The sequence below is a fragment of the Drosophila gunungcola genome, assembly GCF_025200985.1.
Source record: "Drosophila gunungcola strain Sukarami chromosome X unlocalized genomic scaffold, Dgunungcola_SK_2 000043F, whole genome shotgun sequence".
Classification (NCBI taxonomy): domain Eukaryota; kingdom Metazoa; phylum Arthropoda; class Insecta; order Diptera; family Drosophilidae; genus Drosophila; species Drosophila gunungcola.
The window spans coordinates 1-13271 of NW_026453191.1; the positions used below are offsets into that span (position 1 = coordinate 1).

A 13271-nucleotide genomic window follows, 5' to 3' on the forward strand; every position below is an offset into this window, starting at 1 on the left:
GAACGTTTGAGCTTTGTTTGCCTGCCGCCCCTACCACGCCCCCTCCTCGGGCACGACACACGATTTATCCGCTATAGCAACAGCCGATCCGAGTATATATGCTATAGAAATCGGTGAATAAAGGAAAGGAAGCACCCAGAAAGCTGGGGGCAGACAAGATCTACAGGGAAAGTGAAAGTACTTGGCAGTAGCCATCCTGATTTATTACTCAATTTCATTTCCAGCTGGTTTTTAGGTTTCGCCTGGTTCAGTAACTCATTTAGTTTATCATTAAGGGAAGCAGTAGTGTGCCTAATAATACCAGGATGTTTTTATGTAAAAAGCTAACCGGTTTTATGAACATCTCAGAAATCACTCTTCTACCAACTAAAGTATCTTTAAATCTTGTGGCTTTAAAGACCTTGAAGATAGTATATGCATAGAAATAGTATTAATAAAATTAAATTAACGGTAGATTTTTTAACAATTATTTGTTAAAATTATGTACGTAAAAACAAGCACATACCAACTTTCTTTACTTCAGGTATTATAGTTCTTAAGTGTATTAAGTGTTGACATTTAAAAGATAATTAACTACTTCATGCTAACAGAATGCCGACGTTAAAAACTCTAGTCTTGAGGGATGCAGAGATCCAAATATACAATGTACCATTTATTGATATCAGCGCGTTTTTTATTAAAATATCAGAAATCACCTCTTCTACTTTGATATATTTTAATGTTATAGTTGTAAAGCTCTTAAGTATTATAAATATCTCAATATCTTAAGTATTATTTCTTAAATTATATATTTATCTTACAGAGTAACTAAGTTTACTAAAGGTATTGTAGTGCCTGGGATCTGGGATCATACCTAAGCCCATGAGAATTAGACACATGAGATTAATGTGTAATTACCCACTTTTTAAAAAACACTAAGCAGTTAAAATACGAAATTTGATAACTCTAAGTTTGAGGGTTTCAGAGATCCAAATAGATGGATAGATAGATTTATAAAAATCACATTTTTCATGGTTAGTTTATGCGAGAGTCCGACCCAAATTCTATGATCAGCCGTATGATCCGTATCCGTTTTCCATTTCCGATCGAGGTGTGGAAATGGTGGAGCACTAGAGCGACTCAATGCTGGGCTTCTTGTTCCTGTTCATGCCGAGGTAGCCCCACCAGGATCGGCGGGTCCTCGTCTCGTCGTCGGCAGGTGTAACAATGGGGTCCACCGAGGCGGAGGTGTTGCGAACGATCATCGGGTGCTCCGTGTTCGATTCCAAGCTGCTCTCACTCGACTGGTTGGCATTGGCATTCGTATTCGAATTCGTATTCGTGTTGGAGTTCCTCCGGCTGGCTGACTTTCCGGATTTCCCGGATTTCCCGGATTTGGCAGACCTGGCGGTGCGCACTGTATCCGCGGAGACCTGGGTCACATTGGCCAGGCTGGGCAGCGGGGTGACGCCTCCGGTACGATTGGCACCGCCGAAGAGCTTGGTCAGGTACGGCATGCACATTCTGGAGTGGAAACTTTGGATACAGGATGCAGGAAGCAGGATGCAGGAAGCAGGATGCAGGAAGCAGGATGCAGGAAGCAGGATGCAGGATGCAGGATCTCTTGCCACCGGCTGATAACTAATTTTGGGGAATTATGCTCTACGTTTTTGTATGAATACTTGAAATTTTGCTATGACTTTTTGGCTGGCATCGAAAGGAGAAAATGACACCTGACAAGACAGCTATCTCATGGAGTAAATGAATAAATAAATAAATATAATTTTAAATAAATATTAATTTTAAATATTGATTTATATATATAATTACATTTCGGCTTGGGGGACCCCCTAGTTTTTTCTATTATTTCAAATGTTTACTTTAAGTATTATGATGTTTTGTGATTAAAAGTAAGATACGAATTTATTGTTGCAAAAGTATTTTGTAATTAATTTTGGTTTTCGTTATGATAACAGGCAAAACAAAAACAATTTAAAAAGAGAAGGTATTTTTTTGAATGTTTCTTAGAGCTGCAAAATAATAGAAAATAAACAAAAAAATAATACTGTAATTATTTTAAATGTTTCTTAACCCAAACTTTTTTTCAAAAACCACAACAAAATAATTGACTTATGTTTGTTTAATAGCCTTGAAAGGTTAAAATTCGAAATTTAATGAATATAATATTTTGTCTAACATAAAATTTGACTTTGTTTCTTTCCAATTTTTAGAAGTTGCCAAACGTAACATACCAATTGAACTAAATGAAATCAACATATTCGAAAGAAGTAAACAATGTATGTATGTAGGAAGCAACATTTGGCTAAAACCTATGCTAGAAATTGCTCAACGCTGATCTAAATTTAACTTCAGATTGGGGAGGAGTATGTGCGAACAGCACTCGAAATGCAACGAAATGCGCCGCTTGGGGCACACACATGTTTCGGGAGTTATTTATAGAACCGCATCCTCAGCCACAGACAACAAAGCGGTGCATCAGCATCTGCATCAGCATCTGCATCCCTAGAACGGAGATCAGTCGAAATCAGACCATGGCCTCGTTTGGAGTTCGGGGAATGGGCCAGCCGCTGGGCATCCGGATCTGCTGCTGCCGCATCTGCACCTGCATCAACTTCGGGTTCGTTCTGTCGCGGATCGGGCTCTTGAAGCTGATGCAGCTGGGCCTGGCCATGCTCTGCGAGGGACTGCTCATCCGGTACGGCGTGCCCTATGCCGACTCCATTGGCCAAGCCCTGACCAGCTTCCTGGCCACCACGGGTCACTGTTTCACCACCACCGGCATCCTGCTGCTCTGCTACGCCTTCTCCGACAAATCCTACAGCCTCATCCGCCAGTCCCTCTTTGTGAGTAGCCTTGGAGTTCTAAAAAACTCAAAATAATATACACAATCCAAGTGGCCAAGCAAACAAACTAACTTAATTCATTGGAAAAACTATGCTATTAATCTTTTTAATACTTTGATTCCATCTCTAAAATAAATATCTTGACTGAATGGAAAAATTATATAAATTATAATTTGAAAAATGAAAAGACTTCGAGAAGTTACAGTGATTTTCTATATTACCAACAAATATATTAAAGACTATTAAAATAAGTTAATTTTTGCAATATATATAGAACTAGTTTTTGTAAAAATTGTCTAGACTTCATGGGAAAACTCTTTAATGCGCTTCTTATTTTAAGAAGTTTTTAATAAATATATAATGAATTATCGTGAAAATAATTTCCTAGAAATGTATATTTAAGTTTGACTAATTTAGTTATAAAAATAAGGTCAAAAATTCGATGTTCTATAATTATTTACAAACATCTTTTAGACTATTAAAATTGGCTATTGTTTTAGTTTTAAATTTTCCATATATATTAATGGGAAGTGTTTTTTATTATTTAGTTACCTATCTGAAATTTCCCAATTCATAGATTTAGTTTAAATTTTGCCACCACCCTGATTTCAGGAAACCTTGTTCAACGGCCTCGCCAGCTGCATGTACTTCAGTTCGTCGAGTTACATGGGATTCGCCTGCGTGGTGTGGCTGCATCCACAGTTCCTGGTGCGACCTGGATTCTGGGCATATCCAGCCATGACTGCCTGCTATGTGAGTGCCAGAAAGTGCCAGAGTATAATCCACAAATCTCAAGCAAAACCCTTAACTTCCAGTACATGGGCTATGCGGCGGGCATTCTGCATGCCCTTGATGCCTACTTGGCATTCCGGCACTTTCGAGGAGCACGCTAATCCCGGCCAGAGAAAAGCTCTATCTTCAGTTATTTGTGGACATAATTGTGTATTATATAAGAGTTTTAGGTTTAAGGCACCTTTCTTCCGATGGTCTCGAACATTCACAGTAAAAGCGCTTAGTTGTATCTTTATAAATAATAACCTTCAAAATGGACTGGTTTGATTAGCACCAAAAGGAGTGGGAGATCCGGCGATTCAAGGGCTCCTCTCAGGCCATCTTGTTGGCCTCCGCCTTGAATTTTCTGCAAATGCATAGAGGATTAGTTTTGGTTTGCCGTGAAGAACGATCAGTTCGAGACCCACTTGAGTTGCTTGAGAGCCTGGCTGGTTTCATAGTCGGCCTTTAGCAGCCCGATGCGCACCCAACGCGGTCGCTCGTGGATGACCTTGTGGATGAGAAACTTGAGGCCCAGCAGCAAGTGTTCGAAGATCACAAACGAAAGGTCCGGCACCGAGGGCAGCCAGTGCGAGAAGAAGTCCCTTTTGGCGAAAGAAAGAAAGAAAAACGAAAGGGTTAATTAAGTTTCAAGCTTTCAAAAAGCCAAAGCTCACTTGACATTCGGCTGGAGGAAGAGCAGGCCGCAGTTGCTGAGCAGCGACATGACCGAGAGCAACTCGAAGGCCAGCTGCCAGGCGCCGATGTTCTTGGCCCGCCTCGCAAACGGCCGCTTGAAGATGTTGCACAGCTTCCACATGTCGATGTGCACGGCAAAGACGTTGTTCAGCAGCGCCCCGATGGCGGCAAACGGGGCAACGGCGGCGAAGAGAACCACGTAGCCGAACTGGATGCACACCTGCAGGTAATCCTCGTACGTGGAATGATACTCATCCAGGCCGGACTCGTAGAAGGACTGCTCGTAGCGCGGCAGATCGCTGATCGAGCGCAGCTTCTCCTCGGCCACCTCGCGATGCCGGAACTCGGCGTACTTTTGGCGCAGCACCGCCAGCAGCGGTATGCCGATCTCCTGGGCGATGCACAGCAGCTGGAAGACCAGCAGCTGCATCATCAACTGGTACTTCAGCTGGCGCAGATCCTGCAGCACAAAGGCAATGTAAAACTGCGAAAAGAAGTTATTGACGATCTCGAAGAGCATCAGCTTGTTGACCCGATGCCGATCGTACTGCGATCGCGTACGATGGTTCTCCAGGTTGGTCAGGAATGTGGCCAGCTTTTCGTAGGCCCACGAGAAGATCGCAATTAGCACCGATTGCACGATGACCGGTATGTACAGGAGCCAGGATTCTGGTCCGAAATCCGCCAGCACCTCGGCCTCGATCTGGAACTGGTAGAGGGCAAACCAGCCCGCGGCCACCACGCAACCCAGGACCACTGGATACGAGATGCAGTACATCTGCAGGTACGTGTAGCGCATCGGATAGTGGAGCGTCATTTTGCCCGTAATGGGATCCGGTTTCATCTGGCCCGTGTAGGCGGAACGCGGTTTGTCCAGGCTGCTCATCTCGATGGTGCCCCAGCGGTAAGAGTAGCCGGCGCACCTGCGCTTCCACAGCTCCAGAAAGATCTGCAAATATTTTTGTATTATATAATGCTGACGATAGACTATGATTAAACTCACTTAATTAATAAAGTAAGAATTAGCCAGCTATCTTTTACTAGAACAGTTGTTATAAATGTTGTTTGAACACTGAATATATGACCATAAATAACGGAAAATAGTACATTTCAAAGATAAGTTCCAAATTATGAAATTCGTAAATCCCCAAAAGTAAAATACAAACTAGCTATTTTTATGATCGTACTTAAATGTTTTCATTTTAAGAGCACTTAAAACGTGCTATATTTAGACTTTGTCACACTTTAGCAATCTAAACTGAAAATAAATTTCCTTTCAATTTGCAAAAGGTTTACTTTGCTATCGTTTTGATTCAGCAAGTGAACTACTCACCGTGGTCCATACCACATTGAAGCTGCAGACCAGCGAGATATTCAGGTCGAATACGCATTGTAGAATACCGAAAACAGAGGGAAACACCAGAGCCTTTGTGTAGAACTCGATGAAGCCGAAGTAAAGGCCTATGCTGGAACCAAAGTAGTTGCGGATGTCCTCGATGGGCAGCTTGGTGCGTTTCAGGTTCCAATTGAAGCGTTCCAGGTACAGCTAAAAGTGTACAAAAAATTATATCATTTTGAATACCCTGCTGATTAAAAATAAAAACTCACGATATCGTGCAGGGGAAACAAATCCTCGATGTAGCCCTTTTGCAGATATGACTTAATGCCATCCTGGATCACATCCTTGATCAGGACAGGTATCTCGCAGTAGCGCAGGATTTGATCCTTGCCCATGCCCGGCAGCAGGAAATCCGAGATGCAGCCGTGGTTGAACTTCTGCATGCTGTTCGTGGTGGTCATCTTCTCCAGCTCGGCGGCATCGGCCAAACGCAGCAAGGTATCCACGCTGGCCGAAAGATACAGGTACTTTTCGGTTTTTCTGCATGAAATTGAATTCGATTATTAAAAGAGAACTTTTATGTGTATTAACAAAACTATTTAAAACGTATTATTATTTCGAAAATTATCAAAATATCTTTTTATTTTACAGATGTCTTATTTTTTAACATCATATATATTAGATAAGAAATACTTGCTTTTATTAACATACAAATTTTATTTAATTTTTATTTCTAAATCAACAATAAAATGTTGAAAATATTTTTTCTGCCAAATTATAGTTTTGAGTGCTCAAAACGATTTGAAAACAAACAATTTGAAATCTTTGTTGAGCTATATGAATACTGTTTACATTTATTGATCTATAAACAATGCACTTTTGATTATATAAACATTGGCTTTGTTTAGTTCGGTGCGTTGAGATTATCCATAATATTTTCGTGATTGAGTACCACAAACGTTTATTGTTCCTGCATTCAAATTGTAGTTAAAGATCATCAAAGATATTCTTTTTTTAAGTTTTATCAATTTATTTTTAAATACTTTGTTGGTTTATATCAATTTTTCAATTTAATTTCACCTCGATTTAGTCACTATAAAAAAATTTTGTTAGTATAACAAAGTTTTACTTTTTTTTTTCATTTTTATCACACGGATTTTCTTATTTATAAGTTATTTTTTCTGGCAATTTTTCAATCACTGAAGTGGTACTGTCCTTACTTTAAAATTAATTCAAATCTTACTTTTTTTATATTTTTTTGGGTTATATAAATCACTTTAGAATCCTTGATTTTTTTCGGATTTATGGCTAACATATTAGTTTGGCAGTTTTAATAGGATAGTGTGGAATTTTTGGTATTATCAAGCCTAAACCAAAAAGCCTGCTTACCCCACGATCTCCAGCGTGGTCTGGATGCCAAACTCCTGGATGATTTTCTCCACATCCTGGCAGTGTCGCAGCTTGGCCTTTTCCGTGAAGATGATGACGATGTGCGTCTGTTTTTGGAATGGGAAGAGGGTGGGTGTGGTAAAGAGATATCTTTGGGTTAGAGGCATTTTAAAACTGACCTTGTCGAAGGGTTCCGAGTCTAGGCCGAGCCCATCCACGCCCTCGCCGGAATCCAAGGTCCGTTGGCGCTGCAGTGCCTCCAATTTCAGACTGCGCTGCCGGCGGAACAGCTGGTTCTCGATGATGTTCCGCGTACGTGGTCCTGGACCTGCATAATTGTTTATGAACAATGGAATAGTGGAGCACTTTGCATTTCGGATTCATCTCTCTTCTCCATCTGGGCATCTTCCGAACAAAATACCTGACCCATTATGCACTCACTTTTGGCATCTTCGGACATCGTTTACGGGTGACGGCTGATGACGAGTGGCGTCGCTGAACTAATAACAAAGTATAACAATCACATCCACATTGAATCGCAGAAGAATATCGCAGAATTTCTCTTTCTTTTTGCTCAGCATATGAGTAAGAGGGATCATGTGCTCTCTCACTCGCTCTTCCGTGTGCGTGTGAATGTTAATTGCGTGTATTTTGGCCCGTGCCAATGCCAAAATACAGAATTTTTAATAATAATGCCAAAATATTTCGCCTTTAGCGGTTCTTGCCGGTTCAAAGTGCTTTGTTGTTGCTGTTGTTGTTTGTTGTCGCTGCTTCGTGGCGTGTGACGTCATCGCGGCCATGTTATCGAAGCGGTATGTTTAGCTGGCAGCAACACTTGCGAGCAACAACAAAAACTAAGAGTCATAATTGATTTAGTTTTAATTTGTTTAAATTAGCAACTATTTCCCCTTTCCCGCCAATTGGGAATTGCAGCAATCAATCATTTATCGATTACCATGTGCAACTCTGTCAGAGATGCGCAATTGTTGCACACGGTGACTTAAAGTCACGGCAAACTGTGACCGAAAAATGCTAAGGAGCAGTGACCACCAGCCGGTGCAAAGCGGTTTTAACAGGTTTGAGAGAAATGACCCAAAATTATCACTGATAAATTGTTAAAGAGTTGACAGCTGAACTACCTTCCAATTTGTGTGACCCAAATTTCAGTATTTTCGCCATTACAAAGAAAATAATGATCCAACTCTCTACAAAATTTCCAATCAATGCATTCAATCTAAAAAGTTGTTATTTTTTTACCAATTTCGTAAATAACTGCGATGAACAAATTTGTTGGACCCAAAAAATAGCAATATTTGTACCATAAAAATAAAATAGTGATACAATAATGGAATGCAGCATTTAGCTAAACTCACTAAAGAACTTCCAATCAATCTGCATTCAAACTAGGAAACTTAAATATAAAAAACTTGGTATATAAAATAAATGTGAAAATTGGTCACTCAGATTTACAATTGTAGGTCCAATTTTGGTCAAGTTATCACGAAAAATTGCTTACAAAATTCGTTCTTTATTCGTCCAAATGTACGTGATTTGTTTTACTTTGCCGATAGGCTTATCGAAATCACACCTTCTGATATCGAGTCTCGATAGGCCTGGGAAAGAGGGGGTATAGGCCTATCGGCCGCTCCGCGCTCCGCGCTCTGCTCATCTTTCCTCTCCTCTCCCAGAAACATTGTGATGCAATTTAATTTTGTTGTTTTCAGGCCTAAAAGTGAAAGTTTCCACTGATAACAGAGGCGAAGTGAAACTCCGCCCAGTCCCCGACCACTGGAGGTCCATAGCCGGAGTTAATCGATTGGGTCACCACCAAAAGCAGCAGCAGCATCAACAGAACTTGACCCATTCCAAAGGGCGCATTCCGCACATGGGGCGCAGGGTCAAAGCCGCGCCAGAAAGACCGGAACCAAAAGACACTGATAGCGCCAGCCGATGAGCGGGCATTGCGGATTGGGCGCGGAGGTCTAACCTCAAAGCACGACGAGCACGCATCATCGGCGCACACAGAGATTGCCGTTTTCCATTCCCATTCCCAGCGGAACGGACTCCCAGGATTCACCAAGGAGTTTTCCACGCCGCAGAATGCAACGCCTCATGCCGGCCTCCTGGACCAGTGGCGGCAGCCTGCTGCCCTTCCGCGTTTCCACCACCACAAAGGTGGGTTCCAAACTTAGAGTACTCCTAAGAAGGTTGTCTTACAACCTTTTGGCAGTTCAAAGATAGTAAAGATACATTAAATTCATCAAGAAATATCTGTTATCTCCGCCAACTGCTTACTAATTAGCTTGATGTCTTTACCAGGTCGTCCTCTTCTCGCTGACCGCCGGCGTAGCCCTGATGAGCGTCCTATCCCGCTTCCTGCGGCGCCGGAAGCCACCGCGTCCGCCTCGAAGGGCCAGGAAGTACACGGGCCGGAGGAACCGCAACAGCATGCGCAGCCCCAACGACCTCATCTCGATAGCCGGGTCCAAGGCCTCGGCGAGATCGGGCAGTCCGGTGGGCTCCACGCTGGCCTACTCGGACCGCCTGTCCATGGCCTCCGGTTCGATTGGCGTCGGCGTCTTGGGCGTACAAAATGCCGCGCCTGGCGGTGGCGGCGGCGGCGGCGGCGCCGGCTCGGTGGTCACCCAACTGACGGCCCAACAGCTGGGCATGATGGGCATGGAGGCGCTGGACACGGTGATCAATTTCTGGGAGGATGCCTTGGCGGCACACTACTCGCCCGGCGGCCTGCCCGCCCTGATGACCACGGCGGAGGACTCGGAGTTCTGCCGCGAGATCCAGAACCTGCTGGAGATGGCCTACACACTGCAGGAGCAGAGTGAACTACTCTTCCTGGACCAGCGCTCGGTGCTGTTCCGCGAGGAGCACTCCATTGACGAGGCCGACGAGGAAGTGGACGACGATCGGCGGTCCCGCAAGTCCGGCAGTGTCCTGAGCCGAGCTGGTTCCGATCCCAACTTTGATTCGGCGGAAAGCTTTGCCTCCGCTTTGGACCAGGTGGCGGATCTGCGGGAGTTCGACGGGTTCATCGAGACCTCGTATGAGGAGTATCCGCTCTTCCAGACTGCGCTCAAGCATCACGATGAGTACACGGTGCCGTGCCGCACTATTCGGGCGGAGCTGATGCACTGCAGCACCGACACCGAATATCTGGCCAAGCTGCACTGTGTTCGGCTGGCCTTTCAGTTCCTGTTCAAGGATCCGGCTGTGGGCCAGTGGATCTGCGATGCCGGCCGTCAGATCCTAACCGATCTGCTTTGCCTGGGCGACAAGGACACCAAGGAGTTCCTCGTCGGCTACGAGGACATGGTCAACTATCTGCACGACAGCAGCAACTGGCCGTGCATCCAAATGGAGCTGGAGCAGCGCAATGTCAAGGCGATGACCTTCTACGACATCTGCCTGGACTTTATCATCCTGGATTCGTTCAAGGACCTAGATGCGCCGCCGGCCAGCGTCACGGCAGTGGTGCAAAACCGCTGGCTGTCCAACGGATTCAAGGAGACGGTTAGTATGGAACTCCCAAGAAGTCAATACAGATTTACTCATGCCCTTGTGTGGTTTGTTTTCCAGGCTCTCACCACGGCCGTCTGGTCGGTGCTGAAGGCGAAGAAGCGCATGCTGAAGTTTCCCAACGGATTCATGTCGCACTTCTACGTGATATCCGAGCAGATATCGCCGCTGATGGCATGGGGCTTCTTCGGACCCAACGAGAACCTGCGCGACATCTGCCACTACTTCAGGGAGCAGCTGCTCGCCTTCCTGGGCGACATCTTCAGCTTCCAGAAGAGCCGCTTCACCACCATCGAGGAGTTCTCGCAGGATGTCCTGCAGCACATGCAGACGCGTGTCAACAACATTGGCGTCAAATTTAGCCAGTAGTGTTGGCATTCACTTCAGCCTTTCAACCATACTTCTTGGACTCCCTTTTACTTTTTACAAACCCGATTGGTTCGGTAGTTTCCCTAAGAAAAGCTCCACACAAGTTGACTAATTTTAAAGCCTCATGCATTCAGCCACATGACACCAACCAAATCCACGCACCGTCATTGTATGATTAAGCTGCATTTAAGTCGCCAAAAAAAAAAAAACATTTGTAAAATAAAACTGTTTACCGCCCGTTCCGAGCAAAAATCCAGCTGCGATGCCTCCGATTGCGTGGAAGAAGTCGGCCTTGGTAACCGACACGTCGCATACCCTTTATTATATGAGTTCAGTGATATATACCACATACGCTGACATTACCACGCACAAGAGAAAGTACTTAAGTCAAGAATTAAACATGGATCAGTTATATTATCGTCACTAAACCCCTAAAAGCAATTTACTATTTTGTTATAATTTTGCGAAACTATGTAAAACCATTATCACAATAACAATTTGTGGAAGTTGATAACATACATAGCTTTATATTAATCTTTATGATCAATTTATTACTTTTATTAAAAAACGAACAATTTAAATAATTTAAGAGATTGAGTAAGCACTACATGATATAAAAATCGGATATACTGTGAACGTAGAAATCCAAACATTGTTGAATTATTTGAAATACGTTTTTTTTTTACCAAACTAACGACCAATCGTTCCTTTGGATGATGATCCCAAATTTCAAATAATATCCCCCATATAAGATTGTTTTTTGTAAACTAATTCTGAATTATGTGAAATATAGTGATCAGATTATGGCAAACCGAAGTAACTTTAGTTATGTAGGGTATTGGGCGAAAGTGAAGTTGAGACACCAGACGGTAGACTCAGTCGTAGCCGGACGCTTTTTGTGACAAGATGTGCAAGGAACTGGGTCTCTGTTGTGGTCTCCTATCACTCGGCGCCTTCGTGAGTTCCTGCCCAGCTGCATTTGCCTGCCAAACCGATCCAATCCACGTTTTCCACACACACACACACACACACACACACACAGATCTCCTGCTTTGTGGTCCTGCACATGCTGAACAAGATCATCCACATCCACTTGGACACAGCCATGCATGTGAGCATCCCCTTGGAGGCCAATGATGTTGAGGTATTCGGCTCGGGATGCCAAAACACCCTGATCGTGAACAATCTGGATGCACCGCATCTCAGCTGGCTGGAGCTCTTCTACATGCGCTGGACGGTGGTGTTCACGCTGGTCTACTCCTTCGCTGCCACGCTCCTCAATCGGGCCAAATACCTGGGTGACTTTCAGATTAACCTGGCCACTTCCAATGCGGTAGTAAACGTAGACTGAATAATATTCGGTATTCGTATATAAGATCTACTCTTTTCACCAGATGATACTGATGGGCTCTCTGCTGTCGGTGGTGCTACTATTGGCCACTGTTGACCTCCATCATCGTGAGCACTTTATGAAGCTGTGGTGCAACGACTTCATCATCTACCATCTGTACTACATCGCAATCACCACCGCAGTGTCGGTGGTTTTCTTCATTACCCACTCCTGCCAGAAGCACCTGAGCGAATAAGCTGTATAAAACTCCTGGGGAAGTCTTAGCAATGCAAAAAAGTAGGCCAGCTCAAATTGAATCCTCCAGCATTTGTAAAACATCTTTACTCTAATAACGAAAGTCCTAGGGAAGCAGCAGCACCACAACCACTTCATCGTTTACAACCAGTCTAAAAGTACTAGGCAATGAAAAAGAGTAAGCCAATTCAAAAATTAATCCCTAACCATCATTTGAAAGTAAAGGACTATAGTTAACAAACCAGATATGCCAAAGGAAACAAATAACAATTTAACCAAATTATCTTTAGGCTCAAATAGGGCTAACTGCCTTATATATGCAAGTAGAACCGCTGCATCGTTTGGAGCCAGCATCCAAACACTAAGCAATGCATTTTGAAAAATTAATTTTGCTAAAGTAAAGATACAACTCAAATAAACAATATCCATGGGAGGCGCCACTTATTTCAAATATTTATTCTTAAATTCCCTTGGAAGAACGATTATGGGTAAAAATGAAGCCCAATCGGTTCAGTTTGCAGTAACCATATCAATAAAAATGCACATACGTTTTATGTAATTTGATTTTTATTCAAACAATTTGCTTTTATTTGGTTGGTTGGTTTGTTTGTTTTCTCATTTTTGTTTGTTTGTCGTTTATTTGAGTTTTGACTGCAGTTCAGAAAAGGCATTTTCACGTTCCTCGAATTTTGCTGTTGCTTAGCTTATTTCGTGTGATTTTGAAACTAGGGGCTAAGCGTTA

General features: G+C 43.3%; 5 protein-coding genes across 5 annotated transcripts; 3 read left to right on the forward strand and 2 right to left on the reverse strand.

The window, feature by feature from the left end:
- Window positions 1–838: 838 nt before the first annotated feature.
- Window positions 839–1719, reverse strand: LOC128260868 (uncharacterized). Its single transcript, XM_052994151.1, has one exon. It carries the CDS (start codon window positions 1500–1502, stop codon window positions 1110–1112), a length of 393 nt encoding a protein of 130 aa, XP_052850111.1. The 5' UTR covers window positions 1503–1719; the 3' UTR covers window positions 839–1109.
- Window positions 1720–2164: 445 nt separating this feature from the next.
- Window positions 2165–3778, forward strand: LOC128260867 (protein singles bar). The gene is made up of 3 exons (XM_052994150.1): window positions 2165–2843; window positions 3456–3596; window positions 3659–3778. Exons 1-3 carry the CDS (start codon window positions 2418–2420, stop codon window positions 3734–3736), a joined length of 645 nt encoding a protein of 214 aa, XP_052850110.1. The 5' UTR covers window positions 2165–2417; the 3' UTR covers window positions 3737–3778.
- Window positions 3761–7970, reverse strand: LOC128260866 (anoctamin-10). The gene is made up of 8 exons (XM_052994149.1): window positions 7483–7970; window positions 7221–7369; window positions 7042–7148; window positions 5922–6192; window positions 5647–5859; window positions 4292–5262; window positions 4043–4219; window positions 3761–3981 (listed from the first exon to the last, which is right to left on the reverse strand). Exons 1-8 carry the CDS (start codon window positions 7499–7501, stop codon window positions 3948–3950), a joined length of 1941 nt encoding a protein of 646 aa, XP_052850109.1. The 5' UTR covers window positions 7502–7970; the 3' UTR covers window positions 3761–3947.
- A 681-nt stretch (window positions 7971–8651) lies between these two features.
- LOC128260893 (mitoguardin) lies at window positions 8652–11749 on the forward strand. The gene is made up of 3 exons (XM_052994208.1): window positions 8652–9216; window positions 9361–10569; window positions 10636–11749. Exons 1-3 carry the CDS (start codon window positions 9142–9144, stop codon window positions 10942–10944), a joined length of 1593 nt encoding a protein of 530 aa, XP_052850168.1. The 5' UTR covers window positions 8652–9141; the 3' UTR covers window positions 10945–11749.
- An 80-nt stretch (window positions 11750–11829) lies between these two features.
- Window positions 11830–13061, forward strand: LOC128260895 (uncharacterized). Its single transcript, XM_052994210.1, has 3 exons — window positions 11830–11901; window positions 11987–12277; window positions 12339–13061. The coding sequence occupies exons 1-3, from the start codon at window positions 11851–11853 to the stop codon at window positions 12528–12530; spliced, it is 534 nt and encodes a 177-aa protein (XP_052850170.1). The 5' UTR covers window positions 11830–11850; the 3' UTR covers window positions 12531–13061.
- Window positions 13062–13271: the final 210 nt, after the last annotated feature.